Source organism: Maudiozyma barnettii, assembly GCF_903064755.1.
Source record: "Maudiozyma barnettii strain CLIB 1767 genome assembly, contig: KABA2_01, whole genome shotgun sequence".
NCBI classification, from domain to species: Eukaryota; Fungi; Ascomycota; class Saccharomycetes; order Saccharomycetales; family Saccharomycetaceae; genus Maudiozyma; species Maudiozyma barnettii.
This window is the reverse complement of record NW_024545238.1, coordinates 401351-416528: the sequence shown is the minus strand read 5'-3', so window position 1 is coordinate 416528 and position 15178 is coordinate 401351. Positions and strand designations below refer to the sequence as shown.

Genomic DNA, 15178 nt, shown 5'->3' with positions numbered 1-15178 from the left:
GAAACATTTGATAAAAATAATGCTCTTGGGGAGGTTCGAACTCTCGACCTTCAGATTATGAGACTGACGCTCTTCCGACTGAGCTACAAAAGCACAAAATTTTACAAAAATTTAAAAAAACTTTAAAATTTTCATTTTCTAAAAATATTACATTTTGGTCTAAGAAAAACTGTTTTCAAATTTATCAGTTATACTTGAAAAATATAGCGGCAGCACTAAAAAGGCTAACATTAGTTTAACCTATCTGAAGGTGAAGGTAGCTAATATAAGTAGAATTTAGAGTGTGCTGCACTGCCGTATATAGAATAACATATGGTATATACTGCATAATGTAGTATTCATTCCCCCTACATTGGGTTTATTGGAGCTACATAGTCCAACGTTACTATGTACAAAAGTAGCAATACTTAGTTATTACAATTTTATGTTTAGTAAGCAAGTATTACTAACTGTTCAATATAGTTCTGGAACATGTTTCAAGAATGTTTATTACGAATACTATCAATATTTGGTAAACTATTTTCCTTTCCAAAAATTATAAAAGGACCACATATTCTAACTTTATATACATATACAATCTTCCTTATATCGACTTACTTTATATAACATAAAATAAACTACACAATTATACATTTGAATATCTATAGCTATGTCCGATAATTTCAACTCGAATTCCAATCGTATATTCTCGATTTCAAATTTACGTTTACACAAAAAATCTACCAGAAGCAACTCTGTTCTCCAAATAATATCACCAAATTGGCATTATCTTCTGAATTTGGCCACCTATAAAATTGGTTTGCCAGATTTCACGATTCCCTAATTAAAGTGTACAATATTAAAACAGTGATTTTAGTATATCACATTATCTCATTCATGTCTATTCAGGTCATTATCTTAACAAAATAAATTTCTTGACCACTAGTTATGTGTCGTTTATTGGTCAGCCTCTGTTTCCAGACAGTTAAAAATAAATATTTATCGCTGTCCGTCTAGACGCTCGCTTACAATGAACGATATAGAAAAAGAAAATAGAACGAAAAAAACAAACAATCATAGAGAATATTAACAAAAAAAAACCCAATCACTTTACGTGCTAAGCCTATGTTCCTTTAAAACTGTTCCATAATTTTAAAAGCTATCATCCATCCTTTCGAATATAATACATAAACAACCACAGAACGTCCCTCATTATGTCACAGGACCAACTGTACCAACAAATGTCTGATCTGTCGTTGGATCAGCAGCCTCAACTACCGTCAAAGAGTGGCAGGAAACACAAGAGACCTGCCAGAGCATACCACGATGTTAATGGCGATAATTTTAACAGTGGAATGCAAGCCCAAGGAAATGATCAACAATTTATGAGCCAAGGTCAACCTAACATAAACATGAATACACCCCAATTTAACAATGCTGCTCAATTTGGTGGGGCTGGACCTGCGCATGGTCAAATATTTACCTCACAACAGGTGAATTCACCGATGTCTAACAACGGTGCTTCTAATGGAAATATACAAAATCAAATGACAGGGGCTAACCAATTTGGGAACAATATCTCTTCAAACAACGTAAGCGACGCTCAAGGTACTTCTTCTCATTATGTTCCTATTCAGAGATGGGAAGACCAAATAAATATCTTGAATAAAACATTCCAAACTGTGAATGACTCTGTGGCACCATTACCAACAACTAGTTTTTACAGCGTCGATCAGGGATCATGTAATCCAAGAACGATGAGTTTGTCGATGTTAAATATTCCTGAAAATGAACAGTTGAGACATGCAACCAAGTTACCATTAGGTATGACTATACAGCCATTTGCTGAATTGGTAACCGTAGATGGTTCTGAAATTCCCATTATCAGTTCTGTAGATGCGGAAAATAACGTGAAAGCTCCAGTTCGTTGCCAACGTTGCCGTTCTTATATTAATCCTGGTTATAAATTATCATACGATTCAACATTCTTATGTAACATTTGTAATGTTAAATCAAGAATGCCAATGGATATACTTCCGGGTATAGATAATGGTGGAAACGCAACCACCTTAGAAGGGAGACTAGAGATGAATCATGGTACAGTGGATTTTCTTGCACCTTCCGAATACAATGCTATTCAAGCTAAAGAACCTCTGCCATTACATTATATTTTTGTCATTGACGTGACATCAATGGCCATTGGAAATGGCAGTGCAATGGCAGTTATTGAAGCCGTTAAACAATCAATAGAATATATTATTGATTATCAACCAAAATGTAAGGTTGCTATTATGACATTCGACAACAAATTGAAATTTTATAACTTGAGACCAGATTTAGATGCTGCACAGGAATATATTGTTGCAGAATTATCTGATGTGTTTATTCCATTCTATAATGGCCTGTTTGCCGATCCTGCGGAATCTATAAATGTAATTACTGACACCTTAAGGAAAATTGAAAATTTTATTAGAAACGATATAGGTGGCCCTGTTCCATATAATTGCTATGGTTCTGCAATTCAAGCTGCCCAACTTGCCTTATCTGAATTTACAGGCAACCAAGGTGGTAAGATAATCTGTTCTCTAAATTCATTACCAACAGTTGGCAATGGTAACCTAAGTGTAAGAAAGGATGACAATCTGAAACAGAATCTACAATGTGACAACGACTTCTATAGAAAATTGTCTGATGAATTATTAAAATCTTACATATCTGTTGATATTTTCGTAACTTCTGACGCATTTGTTGACATGTTAACAGTCGTTACCCCAGTCGAAATGACAGCAGGTACATTAAAGTATTATCCAAAATTTCAAAAGGAAATGGATGACCATTTAATTATAAATGACATGGTGGAGAACATTTCAAACATTGTCGGTTATCAGGCCTTACTGAAAGTCCGTTGTTCGACTGGTTTGACTGTTGATCAGTACTACTTAAAATCTGTAGACTACTCTGACCGTGATCCATTGATCCCTGTTATAACAAAGGATACAGTTATAGATGTCCTATTGAAATATACTGATAAGCTTAAAGCAAAAGAAGATGCTTACTTTCAAACAGCTATCCTGTACACTGATATAAATGGTATAAGAAAAGTCCGTTCCATCAATTGTACCGGTGCGGTGTCTAATAATATGGCGGAAGTATTTAAATTTATGAATCAAAATTCCTTAATGCGTATTATGATAAAGGATGTTATTAGAACGATTGGAAATTGTGATTTTATTGGGATTAGAAAGACCATCGAACAAAAAGTTGCGGAGATCTTAACTCAATACACTGCACTTGTTGGTAGAAGAACAAATTCTTTAATTCTTCCAGACGCAATAAAGACGTTACCTATGTATTTGTTATCTTTTGAAAAATCTGATCTTATGAAACCAAATTTCCGTAGTACTCGTGGTAATGAGAGAATTTATGATCTATTCCAATATGGAATGCTTAATAGTGCTAGATTGTCATACAAGTTATATCCTCAATTTATCCCATTGCATACACTATTAGAAGAAAATGATTTAACTTTCTATGATGTACACAATAAAATGTTACAAATTGAATCAAAATCTATAATGGAATTATCTGTAAGAAATGGATACAACCAACTTCTTAACGGTGGCTGTTATCTGATTTGTGATGGTGAAAAAGTGTACTTGATGTTCAATAAGAACACTAATAGAATGCTATTACAAGATTTACTAGGAATTGATCCTACGATTGCCCTTGGTGATATCACATTATATGGTGGTATTCTTCCTGAGATTGATACACAAATCAATGAGAAGGCAAGGAATATGGTACAATACTGGTGTGAAATTTGTAATAAACAATCTTTACCTATAGTCTTATTAAGAGCAGAGGTAGATAATTATTATCAAGAAGTAATCAGCAGAATTTTATGCGAAGATCAAACAATTAACAAAATTACGTCTTATGATTCATACTTGATTCAATTACATACTATCATTCAAGAAAAGATAAAAAAAGAAGATTACATCAAAGTTTCAGGAAATTCTAAAAACCATGAATTATTCCACCAACAATATGTTCAATTCTAAGGATTTTCTAACTTTTAGTTAGACCTAGACGATTAACAATATTGAAGAATATAGGAAGCAAACCGGAAAATGATACCCTTAACCTTCCGTTATTGTACACAATAATATATTTAAATACACATTAAACTTAATTCTTTATGTAATATAAAAATGATACAACAAAAGGCAAATGTTCATAACATTACGTTTTCTGCATAGGAAAAATGTCAAATCCTTTTTACGTTTTTCAATCTCATATTTTGAAGGTCAGAAAAGGGAAGCGAACTGAACGAAACCAGAAAGGGGAAATATGCAACAGTGAAAAGTAAAAAAAATATGTGAAAAATCGGCGGCAACGTTAATAGACGTAACAATTAACTCTCCCTTTTGATCTAATACTTTAAACCGAAGTTTGTATTTCCTTGTAAATCTACTTTATAAAATTCTTTCTTAAAAAACACTTTGTAATCAAAACTTTAACAACATATAGATAGGTAGGCCATCATTATCCATTAGTTATTTGGTAATTATTCACTCGTTTAGGAGATTAGTCCAATTAGATAACCGACCAACTTTTGACAACAAATTAAAAGGAAAATTACCTCTAATTCTTCAACGATCATATGTCAGCTTCTCAATTAGAAGACTCCTTTAAACATGGTAGCTTAGGTAAATCATTTAAAAATACAGATTCTATCAAAAATCCTGAAACTGCAAAGAAGGGACCTAGGAAACTTTCTATTAATTCTGATACAAATATGGATGTAATAGATAAACTCGATCAATCGGGGTTCCCGGGTTTACCCTTCCATCATGATGGACCATTTGATGTCATTTCTCCAGGTAGAAATAGTAGAGACAATAAAAATGCTCCAATTTTGGCTTTCCCTAATGAAAAAAATGAGCCAATTGTATCTATTCCAAAGAGAACACACAGTAAAAGAGAAGAAAAAATAGATATCGATATACTTGATGATATTTTTGGTGCAAATGATGTAGATGATGATGATAGTTATATGACAGAATCTGATAGTTTCCGTGACAATTCAGAGAGTGACATAATGGAGGCAGGAACCATACACGGTTCTTACACAGAAGGTTTGGGTACATCTACATTCCTTGATGGTACAGGTGCCCCTTCCAGGAGAGCAGATGCCCAAAGAAAACAAGCAAGTAGTGAATTATTAATAGATTTTTCAAATGAGAATGATAAAAATGGGAATTCTGAAGAAAATGGTTTCAAAGAAGAAAATAAAAACTTGAAAAATGGTAATAGTACTAATTATGAACGTTTCAGTAAAGATGATAATCTAATTGACTTAGATAATACGATCACAGAAAGAACTATCAAATCTCGTCCCAACAAAGATAACAATTGATGCATTTAGAGAAAAATCATATATACATTTCATTTATATAGCACATATTCGTTATAAATAATATAATACTTTTATGATGACAACAAGAGTGCTAGATATGTTGGGCTCTCCCAATATTGTAAATATAATCCTTAACGTACAACTATTCACATTCTCAATATTTGTAAAAGTTTAGATTTCAATATAGGCTCCTCTAAATTGCAAGTGTAATATATTTATTTTCTTACCAATTGATTATGGAGTTTCTTATAAAGTTTTCAACTAACATACGAAGTTCCTCATTTAATATATATTATGGAATGAGGGTTCGCCCGTTGAAAATTTATTAAAGTTGAACATAATTCAAGTACCAAGAACCGTTTATACACATGCGAAAGGAATAAAAAATAACTTACTACACTGAGCTCCTCAAACCCAAAAATCATGCAAGGTAATCAGATATCGTACCCATCATTAAGAGACGAAACACGGACTTTTCCCTTATCTTTAAGGGGTTTGAGAGACAATGTTATAGCCTCCATCTCAACATCTTCGACTAAGACATCAAATGATCTCCTCCACAAAATTGAAGTATGCCTAGAGTATGCTAATACGGTTATAAATAATATATTAGAGGAGCATGAAAGGCTCGAGTCTCTTTCTTCTGAATTATCAATAACGATTATAAATTGTTCTACATTTTATTCCGATATTGCAATAGAGTTATTAAAAAGAGCATATTCCAGTAATGACCCAAAAAATAAGTTGTGGTCTATTGCAGGTGAACAAGTAAAGAAGGGTCTTGGACTTCTACAATTTCTCAATATATACCTAATAAACAACAATATTCCAACCAAATTCGCCCATAGCATAAATGACCGTATTGAGGAATATCAAATATTATACCAGTTGAGTATCATCATTCTTTCATTTTTAAAATTAAAAATTACAATGTCTAATCCAGAAACAACTAAGTTAGATCTTCAAACTAATGATATGGCGTCAACAGCATCATTATGCCTGTTCAATGCCAAATTATGTATCGGTTGTTATAATAATGCACAGGGTTTCAAATTTAGTAATTTAATCAACAAGCACTTGTTGTCATATTTGGAGGGATCCGTTTTTTTATTAATGTCTATTGATAACTTTCATAAAAATGAAACAGGTGTTGCTATTGGGATGCTAGAGGAGACAATAAACGATTTTTCAAATATAGTACCTCGAGAATATATAACTAAGACAACTTTAGACAAAAAATCGTCATCTAAGCTAAGTCAAACGAGTCTCCTAAAACAGAAAGAAATACTGAAGAATAAACTACAACACAGAGTTCTTTCATTTAAAAACGGAATACAAAAAAAGCAACATGATAATGATCCATCAGAGCTTATTCCTGTTTTAGTGGATATGTTAGACGATTTCTTGATACCTCTGATCGTATTACTGAGGTATGTTTTCCAAAAAACTAATGACAAATTGTCATTTAAACCTATTGAAAGAGATATCAAACAGTTAAAATCAACATTTCCAATAGGAAAAACCCCCAAAATGGATGGAATAGAATGGAGGTATGAGAATTGTAAGTTGACGACAAATACTGGAAATGATTATAAAGAAGCCCAAAATTACTTTTGAATATAAGAAATAGAAAAGGGGGACACAGGAACTTTGATAAATCTTGAGTCACTTCGAATGATGCTGCTATTTAGATCTGAAGAAACATAGATTGAAGAGTCGATGTTAGTTATCTAATAAAGTACTGATTCCTACCAAATGTTAAACAACTATCTTGAATCACTCAAAATATAAATGATTATTAATAACATAAAAAATCCTAGGAGAAATACATAGTTCTTTCTTAATACAGCTCTGTTTTTTTTTTTTGTAACTACGTAGAAAATAAACTCAGCCGTTTTAAAAAAATATTTTCATAAAGGTGAATACGTTTCTATTCATCTTTATAAAAGGTCATTTTCTAAGTTCAAACTTCATTTTTTATTCACACGTAGAAGGTAGTGTTGAAATATAAGTGGTGACACTTTAATTATTTTGTGTCATCACTAAGTATTATCACAATAAAAGATGATGTACATTGTCAAAAGATGAGAAGAAAATTAAAGATAAGGCACTGTATGCAAATAACATTAAGTGTTTAATGTTATATAAACTATGTTCAAATATTAAAGAATAATCAGTTACACGTCGAAAAGTATGACTAACAACATATCCGGTTCAAACAATGGTTTCACCATGCAGAGTGTGGCATAAAGTGAGACATAACATATAATTTCTCTATATACTTCTTAGTAACCTCTTGATATGAAGCTTTCATAACAGAGTTAGAACTGGATTTGTTCATTGTTCATTGTTATTGCAAGAGATTTAGTAGGAGCTTGAATATAAATGGTTATAATAAAGCAAATATTTTTTGTTAATACTTTCTATTATTTATAAGTGGGTCTTTAATTACCATATAAAACATATAGAACGAATGGATTTTAACCTAAAGTTTAAGTTCAGAATTCCCTGTCTTTATATATATATTTATTTTTTTTGAATTTATGTTTCTCTAATTACCCAATCAGCATTAAATAAAATATTACGTAGTGTTTAGTTCTTGTTAGGACATTTGAGATTTATTGCACACACATATGTTTTGTCACCTCTAAGTTATAAACAAAACATTATGTTTCAACCATATCTTACTGAGGTACATAATAATATTTGTTTTTGTAGAGAATCTGAGATAGAGGGTTTGCCTCTAGTAGTCTCTGCAAGTTTTAATTTATTTAATTCGGACATTTTATAATATGATAATTGATCGGCCTCTTTATAATATATAATATATATAAGTTACATATTAAAGAACATTCAATATTTTATTTATATTACATTAAGAGCTTCCTTTTTATATCATTTTCTTTAAAGGTTTTTCTTTCCTCAATCACACCTTTCATTTTTGTTTTGTTTGATCCTTATTAATACTTGATCCTTATCAATGGCTGATTCTTATCAAAGTTTTTCTTTAACTATTTTAATTAAGAGTTGTGCATATTACTCTTAATTTCTGACAGTTTTAATAAAAAACTGAGCATATTCTAAAGAAATCTACTCAGGTAAACCATGTTAAATAATGTGATAAATAACTTACGTTAACAAATTGAATTTGATGATACTGAGCTGAACCATGCATACTAGTGTTAGTGTAGAGAATCTGAGATAGAGTGTTTACCTCTATTAGTCTCTTCAAGCTTTACTTTATTTAATTCGGACATTTTATAATACGATAATCGATCGGTCTCTTTATATTATATATAATTTATAGAACGAATAGAATCTAACTTTGAATGTAAGTTCAGATTTCTTTGTCTTTATATATTATTTATTTTATCGATATTTCGTTTCTTCTTGTTTCCTAAACGATTGTTATCTAAACGATTGATAAGTAATGAACTTATTTTCTAAACGATTATGGCCTAAACGACTATTACCTAATGAAATGTTTAGTTCTTATTAGAACATCTTAGATATCTTGATTTCACATAATTTCTGTCAGGAACTACATTGTCCAATGTTACTATGCACAAAAAATGACCAGTTTAACAACGGCAACTCTGTTTAACAAACTCTTGTTTCAATATCAGATATAGGTGAAACCTGTTAAACAGAGTTGCTGTTGTTAAACTGCTCATCTTTTGTGCATAGTAACGTTGGACTATGTAGCTCCAATAAACCCAATGTAGGGGGAACGAATACTACATTATGCAGTATATATCATGTGTTATTTGTAAACGTAAGTTTGAAATCGAGAATATACGATTAGTATTCGAGTTGAAATTATCGGACATAGTTATAGATATTCAAATGTATAATCTTGTAATTTATTTTATGTTATATAAAGTAAGTCTATATAAGGAAGATTGTATATATATAAAGTTAGAATATGTGTTCCTTTTATACTTTTGGGAAAGGAAAGCAGTCTACCAAATATTGATAGTATTCTTACTAAACATTCTTGAAACATGTTCTAGACACTTATGAAACAATTAGTAATACTTGCTTACTAATCATTCTTAAAGAATGTTCTAGAATCATATTGAACAGTTAGTAATAATTTCTTACTAAACATAAAATTGTAATAACCAAGTATTGCTACTTTCTATATTATAACATTATTATATATACGACAGTGCAGCACACTCTAAATTCTACTTATATTAGCTACCTTCACCTTCAGTTAGGTTAAGCTAATGTTAGCCTTTTTAGTGCCGCCGCTACATATTCAACAAAACCTCACTAATTTACAAATCGTTACCCGGCTAAGTCATATTATGTAAATATATAGTTCTAACCTAAAAGGTATATATAATAAGGTCCCTTGGCCCAGTTGGTTAAGGCGTGGTGCTAATAACGCCAAGATCAGCGGTTCGATCCCGCTAGGGACCATTTATTTTTTAGAGTTTTATTTTGTTACCTCACGTGGCGATTTGTCTTGTTTTATCTCATTATCTTTATTTTACTATTAGAAGACTTAATGAAGAATTACAGGAGATTATTTCTTTAATTATTTCAATAACATTTGGTAGGACTATTTCTTCTTTTTGTTTTCCAATTTGTTGACTTGTGAAATCATTTTTTGAAGAGGTAAAATTTCAAAAAACCCAATAATAATTGAATGAATGCCAATAAAATTGGTATTGTAATTTACCTCTGCAGATCTTGATGTTATCTAAGCTTCTCATTCTCAATTCAAACGAGATTCCAATCCTACCATAACTGTTTATGTCTACATTACATGCTGTCACATCTGTAGAAGCCTCATAAACCCTAACAAATAACCCAACTATAAACATATGACTTTGGAAACAGAAAATGCCGAAGTTTTTTTTTAGTTAATGGGGCGGCCGACGCAGTGCGCTAAATTTTATTTTTCACATATTTTGTTATTATATATAAAGCGACGTCCTAAGTTTGCAAGTTTTAAATTTTTTATTTTATGTTTACTGTTTCTACTCATCTTAGTATTTCCTTTTATTTGAATTTTTAAAATCCCCATGAACCTTCCAAGTTTAAAAAGAATACGATGATATCATTTGCGTATTTTAACTCACAGTTCTTCTCGTGATATTTATATTATGAGGTTCTAATGGGGAATGCGGTTCCTGCGCAGAAAATTGATCTTGTTACATTCTTATGAATGAATTCAAGGACGCTATATTAGAAAATTCTGATTCTTTTTTTTCAAATTATTATTTATTTACTATTACCACATATTTTATGAAGGTTTCATCACGTACATAATCTTGATTGCTTATTTAACTTGTTATCTTTCTAACTACCGTAATCATTGCTTCCGGAAGTAATGAAAATAAGGAATGGCAAATTTGAGTATTTGGCCAAGATCAAAAAATGGCAGTTGTCAATGAGATAACTGCAAGTTTGAAATAAAATACCTAAAAAATTGTGGTTGAATTATTGTCCAACATATTTTAATCGCATTGGAATAATTGTTTGTGAGTCAAGAAGTGGCTGCTCTTGCTTGAAACACCTCTCTTTTCACTTTTAATCTTTCGTTATCTTACTTTCTCTTTCTCCCTCTGTTGAAAGCTGGGGTGTGTTGTGTGTCTAATGTATGAATTTTTTGCACTGAGTTGACGCGCATCAAGACGGACAGAGAGAGATAGTCATGAAAAAAAAATTAATAGAAACTGTTTATTATTGTCCTTAACTGTGAGAAAGAGGTCTTCATTATTCAGAATGATTGCATCTCTTGGCTTTTGATAAGAATCTGAAAGGTAGGTGATGGCGACTTACGATTTCATATTATTTGTAATTTAATTAACCTCTTTAGTTTGCTAATTTATATCAATATATATATATATATATTTGTTTCGTTTTCTTTTTTTAATATATAATCGTAGACCAATCCGAGTTAATGAACAACTTTTTTCCTTCTTTATTTACTTACACATATTTCAAGTAAAACTACTTTTCTAAGAAAAATAAATAAGGCTAATTTACAATTTAATCAACTATTTGGCATTAAAATAAAAAATAAATATTATTAATTTTTCCAATTTCATTGATATAAGAAAAGTTAAAAACCAACGAAGAAAGAAATGAAAATATAACTTTGATATAAAATATGGTAATTCACATCTCTAGTAAGAACACAAAACACAGACCTTCGATTTCCGAATCTATATCGGTATCTCTAGGATTACAACATCAAGACTTGTCATCCTCTGTTGAGATGACGAATGACACTGATTCACAAATACCCAATGCAGGTCATAAACATAGTCTCCCTTTCCTTCACAATGATGGTTCCTATATTGGGCGCTCTTATATTAATAGGTTTGTATCGGGGTCTCCTTCTTTGACGAGGTCATCGAGGAATGACTTGAACGTTGGTCAATTTTCAAAATCTCTTTATAATAAACCAATATATGAATCAAGAAAATTACATGATGAGACGGCAGAGATTTCAAAAGATTTTGATAGAATATCAATCGAAGATCATAATATCAAAAAATATATAGACTACATAGAGAACGGAAATGATCATCATCACCAGAGTATTGCCAACAATAATAACATCAATAACAATAACACCAACAACAACAATAATAATAACATATACAATGAGATGGAAGAAATCATTACTGACAGAGATGTAGAAAATAGCATTCCTTCTGTTACTTTATCAAAGGCTTCCGATGATGGAACAGATGAATATTCAAGATTATTTCTATCACCAGTAGCTTCTAAATCCTCTCAATTACAAAGGGATTCCGCATTAACCACATATAACTCCATATCATCCTCAAATTCGGCATCACGCCCTGTGGGCCTCTTTGAAAGATTGTCATCATATTCCGGAGAAATTGTCGGATATTTACCAGCAGCCGTATTAGGGCTCCTACTAAACATCTTAGATGCTTTGTCTTATGGTATGATCATATTTCCAATCACAGAACCAGTTTTCTCACAATTGGGACCCACAGGATTATCAATGTTTTATATATCCACTATCATATCGCAAACTGTATTCTCTAGTGGCTGGTCGAGTTTTCCATGTGGTATTGGCAGTGAAATGATAGAGGTCACACCATTTTTCCATACAATGGCCATTGCCATTATGAATGCCCTTCCATCGGACAGTCAAAAGGATGAAGTGATTACCACTACTATATTTTGTTACTGTATTAGTACGTTGATAACGGGTTTTACATTTCTAAGTCTAGGGAAATTGCGATTAGGTAAAATTGTTGGATTTTTCCCTCGTCATATTCTTATCGGCTGTATAGGTGGTGTTGGTTACTTCTTATTGATTACTGGAATTGAAGTATCTACACGTGTTGCCAAATTCGAGTATTCTATCCCATTCCTTACACATTTATTTGCCGATTCAAAGACGATTTGGAAATGGCTTCTTCCTCTAGTATTGACAGTTATACTGGTTTTAACTCAAAAGTATTTTAAAAATTCATTGGTGTTACCATCTTTTTATATCATGACACTTTGTTTATTCCATTTCATTGTGGCAATCTTACCAAATTTATCTCTAAATAATCTGCGCCATAATGGTTGGATTTTCCCTATGGCTGCATCTGATACACGTTGGTATGATCATTACAAACTATTTGACTTGACGAAGGTGCATTGGATGCTAGTGTTAAGACAGGTTCCAACTATGCTTGCTTTGACTTTTTTTGGTATTTTACATGTTCCGATTAATGTTCCTGCTCTTGCCATGTCTTTACAAATGGATAAATATGATGTGGATAAAGAATTAATTGCCCATGGGTGGTCAAACCTTGTAAGTGGTGCAGTTGGCTCTATTCAGAACTATCTAGTTTACACCAATAGTGTTTTGTTTATTCGTGCTGGTGCAGATTCTGCAATCGCTGGATACATTTTGACCTTCTTAACAATATGTGTAATGATTATTGGACCTATCATTATTTCATACATACCTATTTGTATTGTCGCGTCATTAATTTTTCTGCTGGGATACGAATTATTAGTTGAGGCAATCTGGGATACTTGGGATAAATTAACAGTATTTGAATATATAACTGTGGTTATTATTGTACTCACAATGGGTGTATTTGATTTTGTTCTTGGTATTGTTGTTGGTATTTTGATTGCATGTTTCAAATTCCTTGTGGATAGTACAAAATTACAAACTATCAATGGAGAATTCGATGGTACAGTCGCAAAAAGTACAGTAGCTAGAGATCAAGTTCAATCGAACTTCTTAAGAGGTATTGGTGAACAAATATATGTTCTGAAACTACAAAATATGCTATTTTTTGGAACGATTATTTCCATCGAAGAAAAAATAGATAAGTTATTAGAAATTAGTGATAACGATTCCTCCAAGAGAAGAATTAAATATTTAGTTTTGGATTTCAAAAATATAAATGCTGACAATATAGATTATTCCGCAGCTGAGGGGTTCAATAGAATCAAAAGATTTACTCAAACAAAAGGTATACAATTAATCATTTCCTCAATATGCGATAGAGACCATATCTATAAGGCGTTCAATAACGTTGGCTTATTACAAGATGTTGAACTTTTTAATGATTTAAATAGTGCTTTGGAATGGTGTGAAAATGAATTCTTGTTTAAATATAAAGAGTTACGTGAAAGAGCCAAATTAAGATTACAACAACAGAGAAAATCAGCACAAGGATCGACAATCACAGGCACTACTCAATCTTCGAATCGTCGAAATTATACTCTACCTGTCAATACACCAAGAAATTATCAAATATTACATGTTGCACAGGATGTTTTCAGAAATGAGCAACGTACTACGAACACATTAGCTGAAAATTTGAATGATATATCAGAGACAGAAGAACCAATATTGACCTTGCTATTAGTTGTTCTGAGACAATACAGACCCAAGATTATATCTCCAGACCGGGTAGAACGTGAGAAAGCAATCTCCTTTTGGTCACAATTATCTTCATACCTCGAGAGAAAAGATTTTTCAGCAGATTCCATCCTTACATACTCTGATAATATTTTTTTCATTGTAGAAAGTGGTGTCTTAAAAGTAAGTTTCAATCTTCCACAAGGTTGTCTCTATGAAACCATATCTACACGAACATGCTATGGTAAGATGGTACATAAATATAATGAAAATAATGATACAAGGGTTATCGGTTCTGATCCAGTGACCATCAAAGTTGAGACAGATTCTGTTCTCTGGATGATTGAATCGGATTCACTACAAAGGATGAGACAGGATAATATCGAATTATTTGTGGAACTTTCTTTGCTAATGATGACTATCAAGGACACCCGATTCAAAGATTTACTAGGCTACGCATTGGTCAGTTCTTGATCCTATACATAAACGAATACTACACTTAATCAAAGCGATTTAAGCATCTTTATATATTTATTTATTAGCGTATTTTCAAACACTACAATACACATAAAACAGCATTCATCTCCATTACTAATCTATCAAGTAGCTAGCCATCTAGTTCATTCCCAACGGTATTTACATTACTTACATACACTAAAAATACATAATAGATGTGTGTTTCTTAGTAATTTTTGCTTAAATTCAAGTGAATGAATACCCGTGGTTAACAATGCTTGGGACTCATCCTGTAGTATTTTCACCAGGGAGGATTAAGGAGCGCTAAATAATTATCTAACAAAAAAGCGGGTACCAGAAAGAAAAAAACAGCCCATAATACACCATCTGTTACGCTCATTATTCGCACATATTAATTTATACTTTAAGGAACAAAGAGGGATTTAGAAAAT

The 15178-nt window shown here is 31.7% G+C and overlaps 4 protein-coding genes and 2 non-coding genes across 6 annotated transcripts; 5 read left to right on the top strand and 1 right to left on the bottom strand.

Annotated features, from left to right (window-relative positions):
- Positions 1 to 20: 20 nt before the first annotated feature.
- KABA2_01S04114 lies at positions 21 to 93 on the bottom strand. The gene has a single exon. It is a non-coding gene; the product is annotated as a tRNA-Met (tRNA).
- A 1100-nt stretch (positions 94 to 1193) lies between these two features.
- On the top strand, positions 1194 to 4040 carry SFB3 (Sfb3p; the record flags this gene model as incomplete). The annotated part of the gene is made up of 1 exon (XM_041548122.1): positions 1194 to 4040. One exon carries the CDS (start codon positions 1194 to 1196, stop codon positions 4038 to 4040), a length of 2847 nt encoding a protein of 948 aa, XP_041404056.1.
- A 602-nt stretch (positions 4041 to 4642) lies between these two features.
- On the top strand, positions 4643 to 5398 carry PAL2 (Pal2p; the record flags this gene model as incomplete). Its single annotated transcript, XM_041548121.1, has 1 exon — positions 4643 to 5398. The coding sequence occupies one exon, from the start codon at positions 4643 to 4645 to the stop codon at positions 5396 to 5398; it is 756 nt and encodes a 251-aa protein (XP_041404055.1).
- Positions 5399 to 5821: 423 nt separating this feature from the next.
- KABA2_01S04048 (uncharacterized protein) lies at positions 5822 to 7015 on the top strand (the record flags this gene model as incomplete). The annotated part of the gene is made up of 1 exon (XM_041548120.1): positions 5822 to 7015. The coding sequence occupies one exon, from the start codon at positions 5822 to 5824 to the stop codon at positions 7013 to 7015; it is 1194 nt and encodes a 397-aa protein (XP_041404054.1).
- Positions 7016 to 9752: 2737 nt separating this feature from the next.
- On the top strand, positions 9753 to 9826 carry KABA2_01S04026. The gene has a single exon. It is a non-coding gene; the product is annotated as a tRNA-Ile (tRNA).
- A 1699-nt stretch (positions 9827 to 11525) lies between these two features.
- VSB1 (Vsb1p) lies at positions 11526 to 14744 on the top strand (the record flags this gene model as incomplete). Its single annotated transcript, XM_041548119.1, has 1 exon — positions 11526 to 14744. One exon carries the CDS (start codon positions 11526 to 11528, stop codon positions 14742 to 14744), a length of 3219 nt encoding a protein of 1072 aa, XP_041404053.1.
- Between the last annotated feature and the right edge of the window lie 434 nt (positions 14745 to 15178).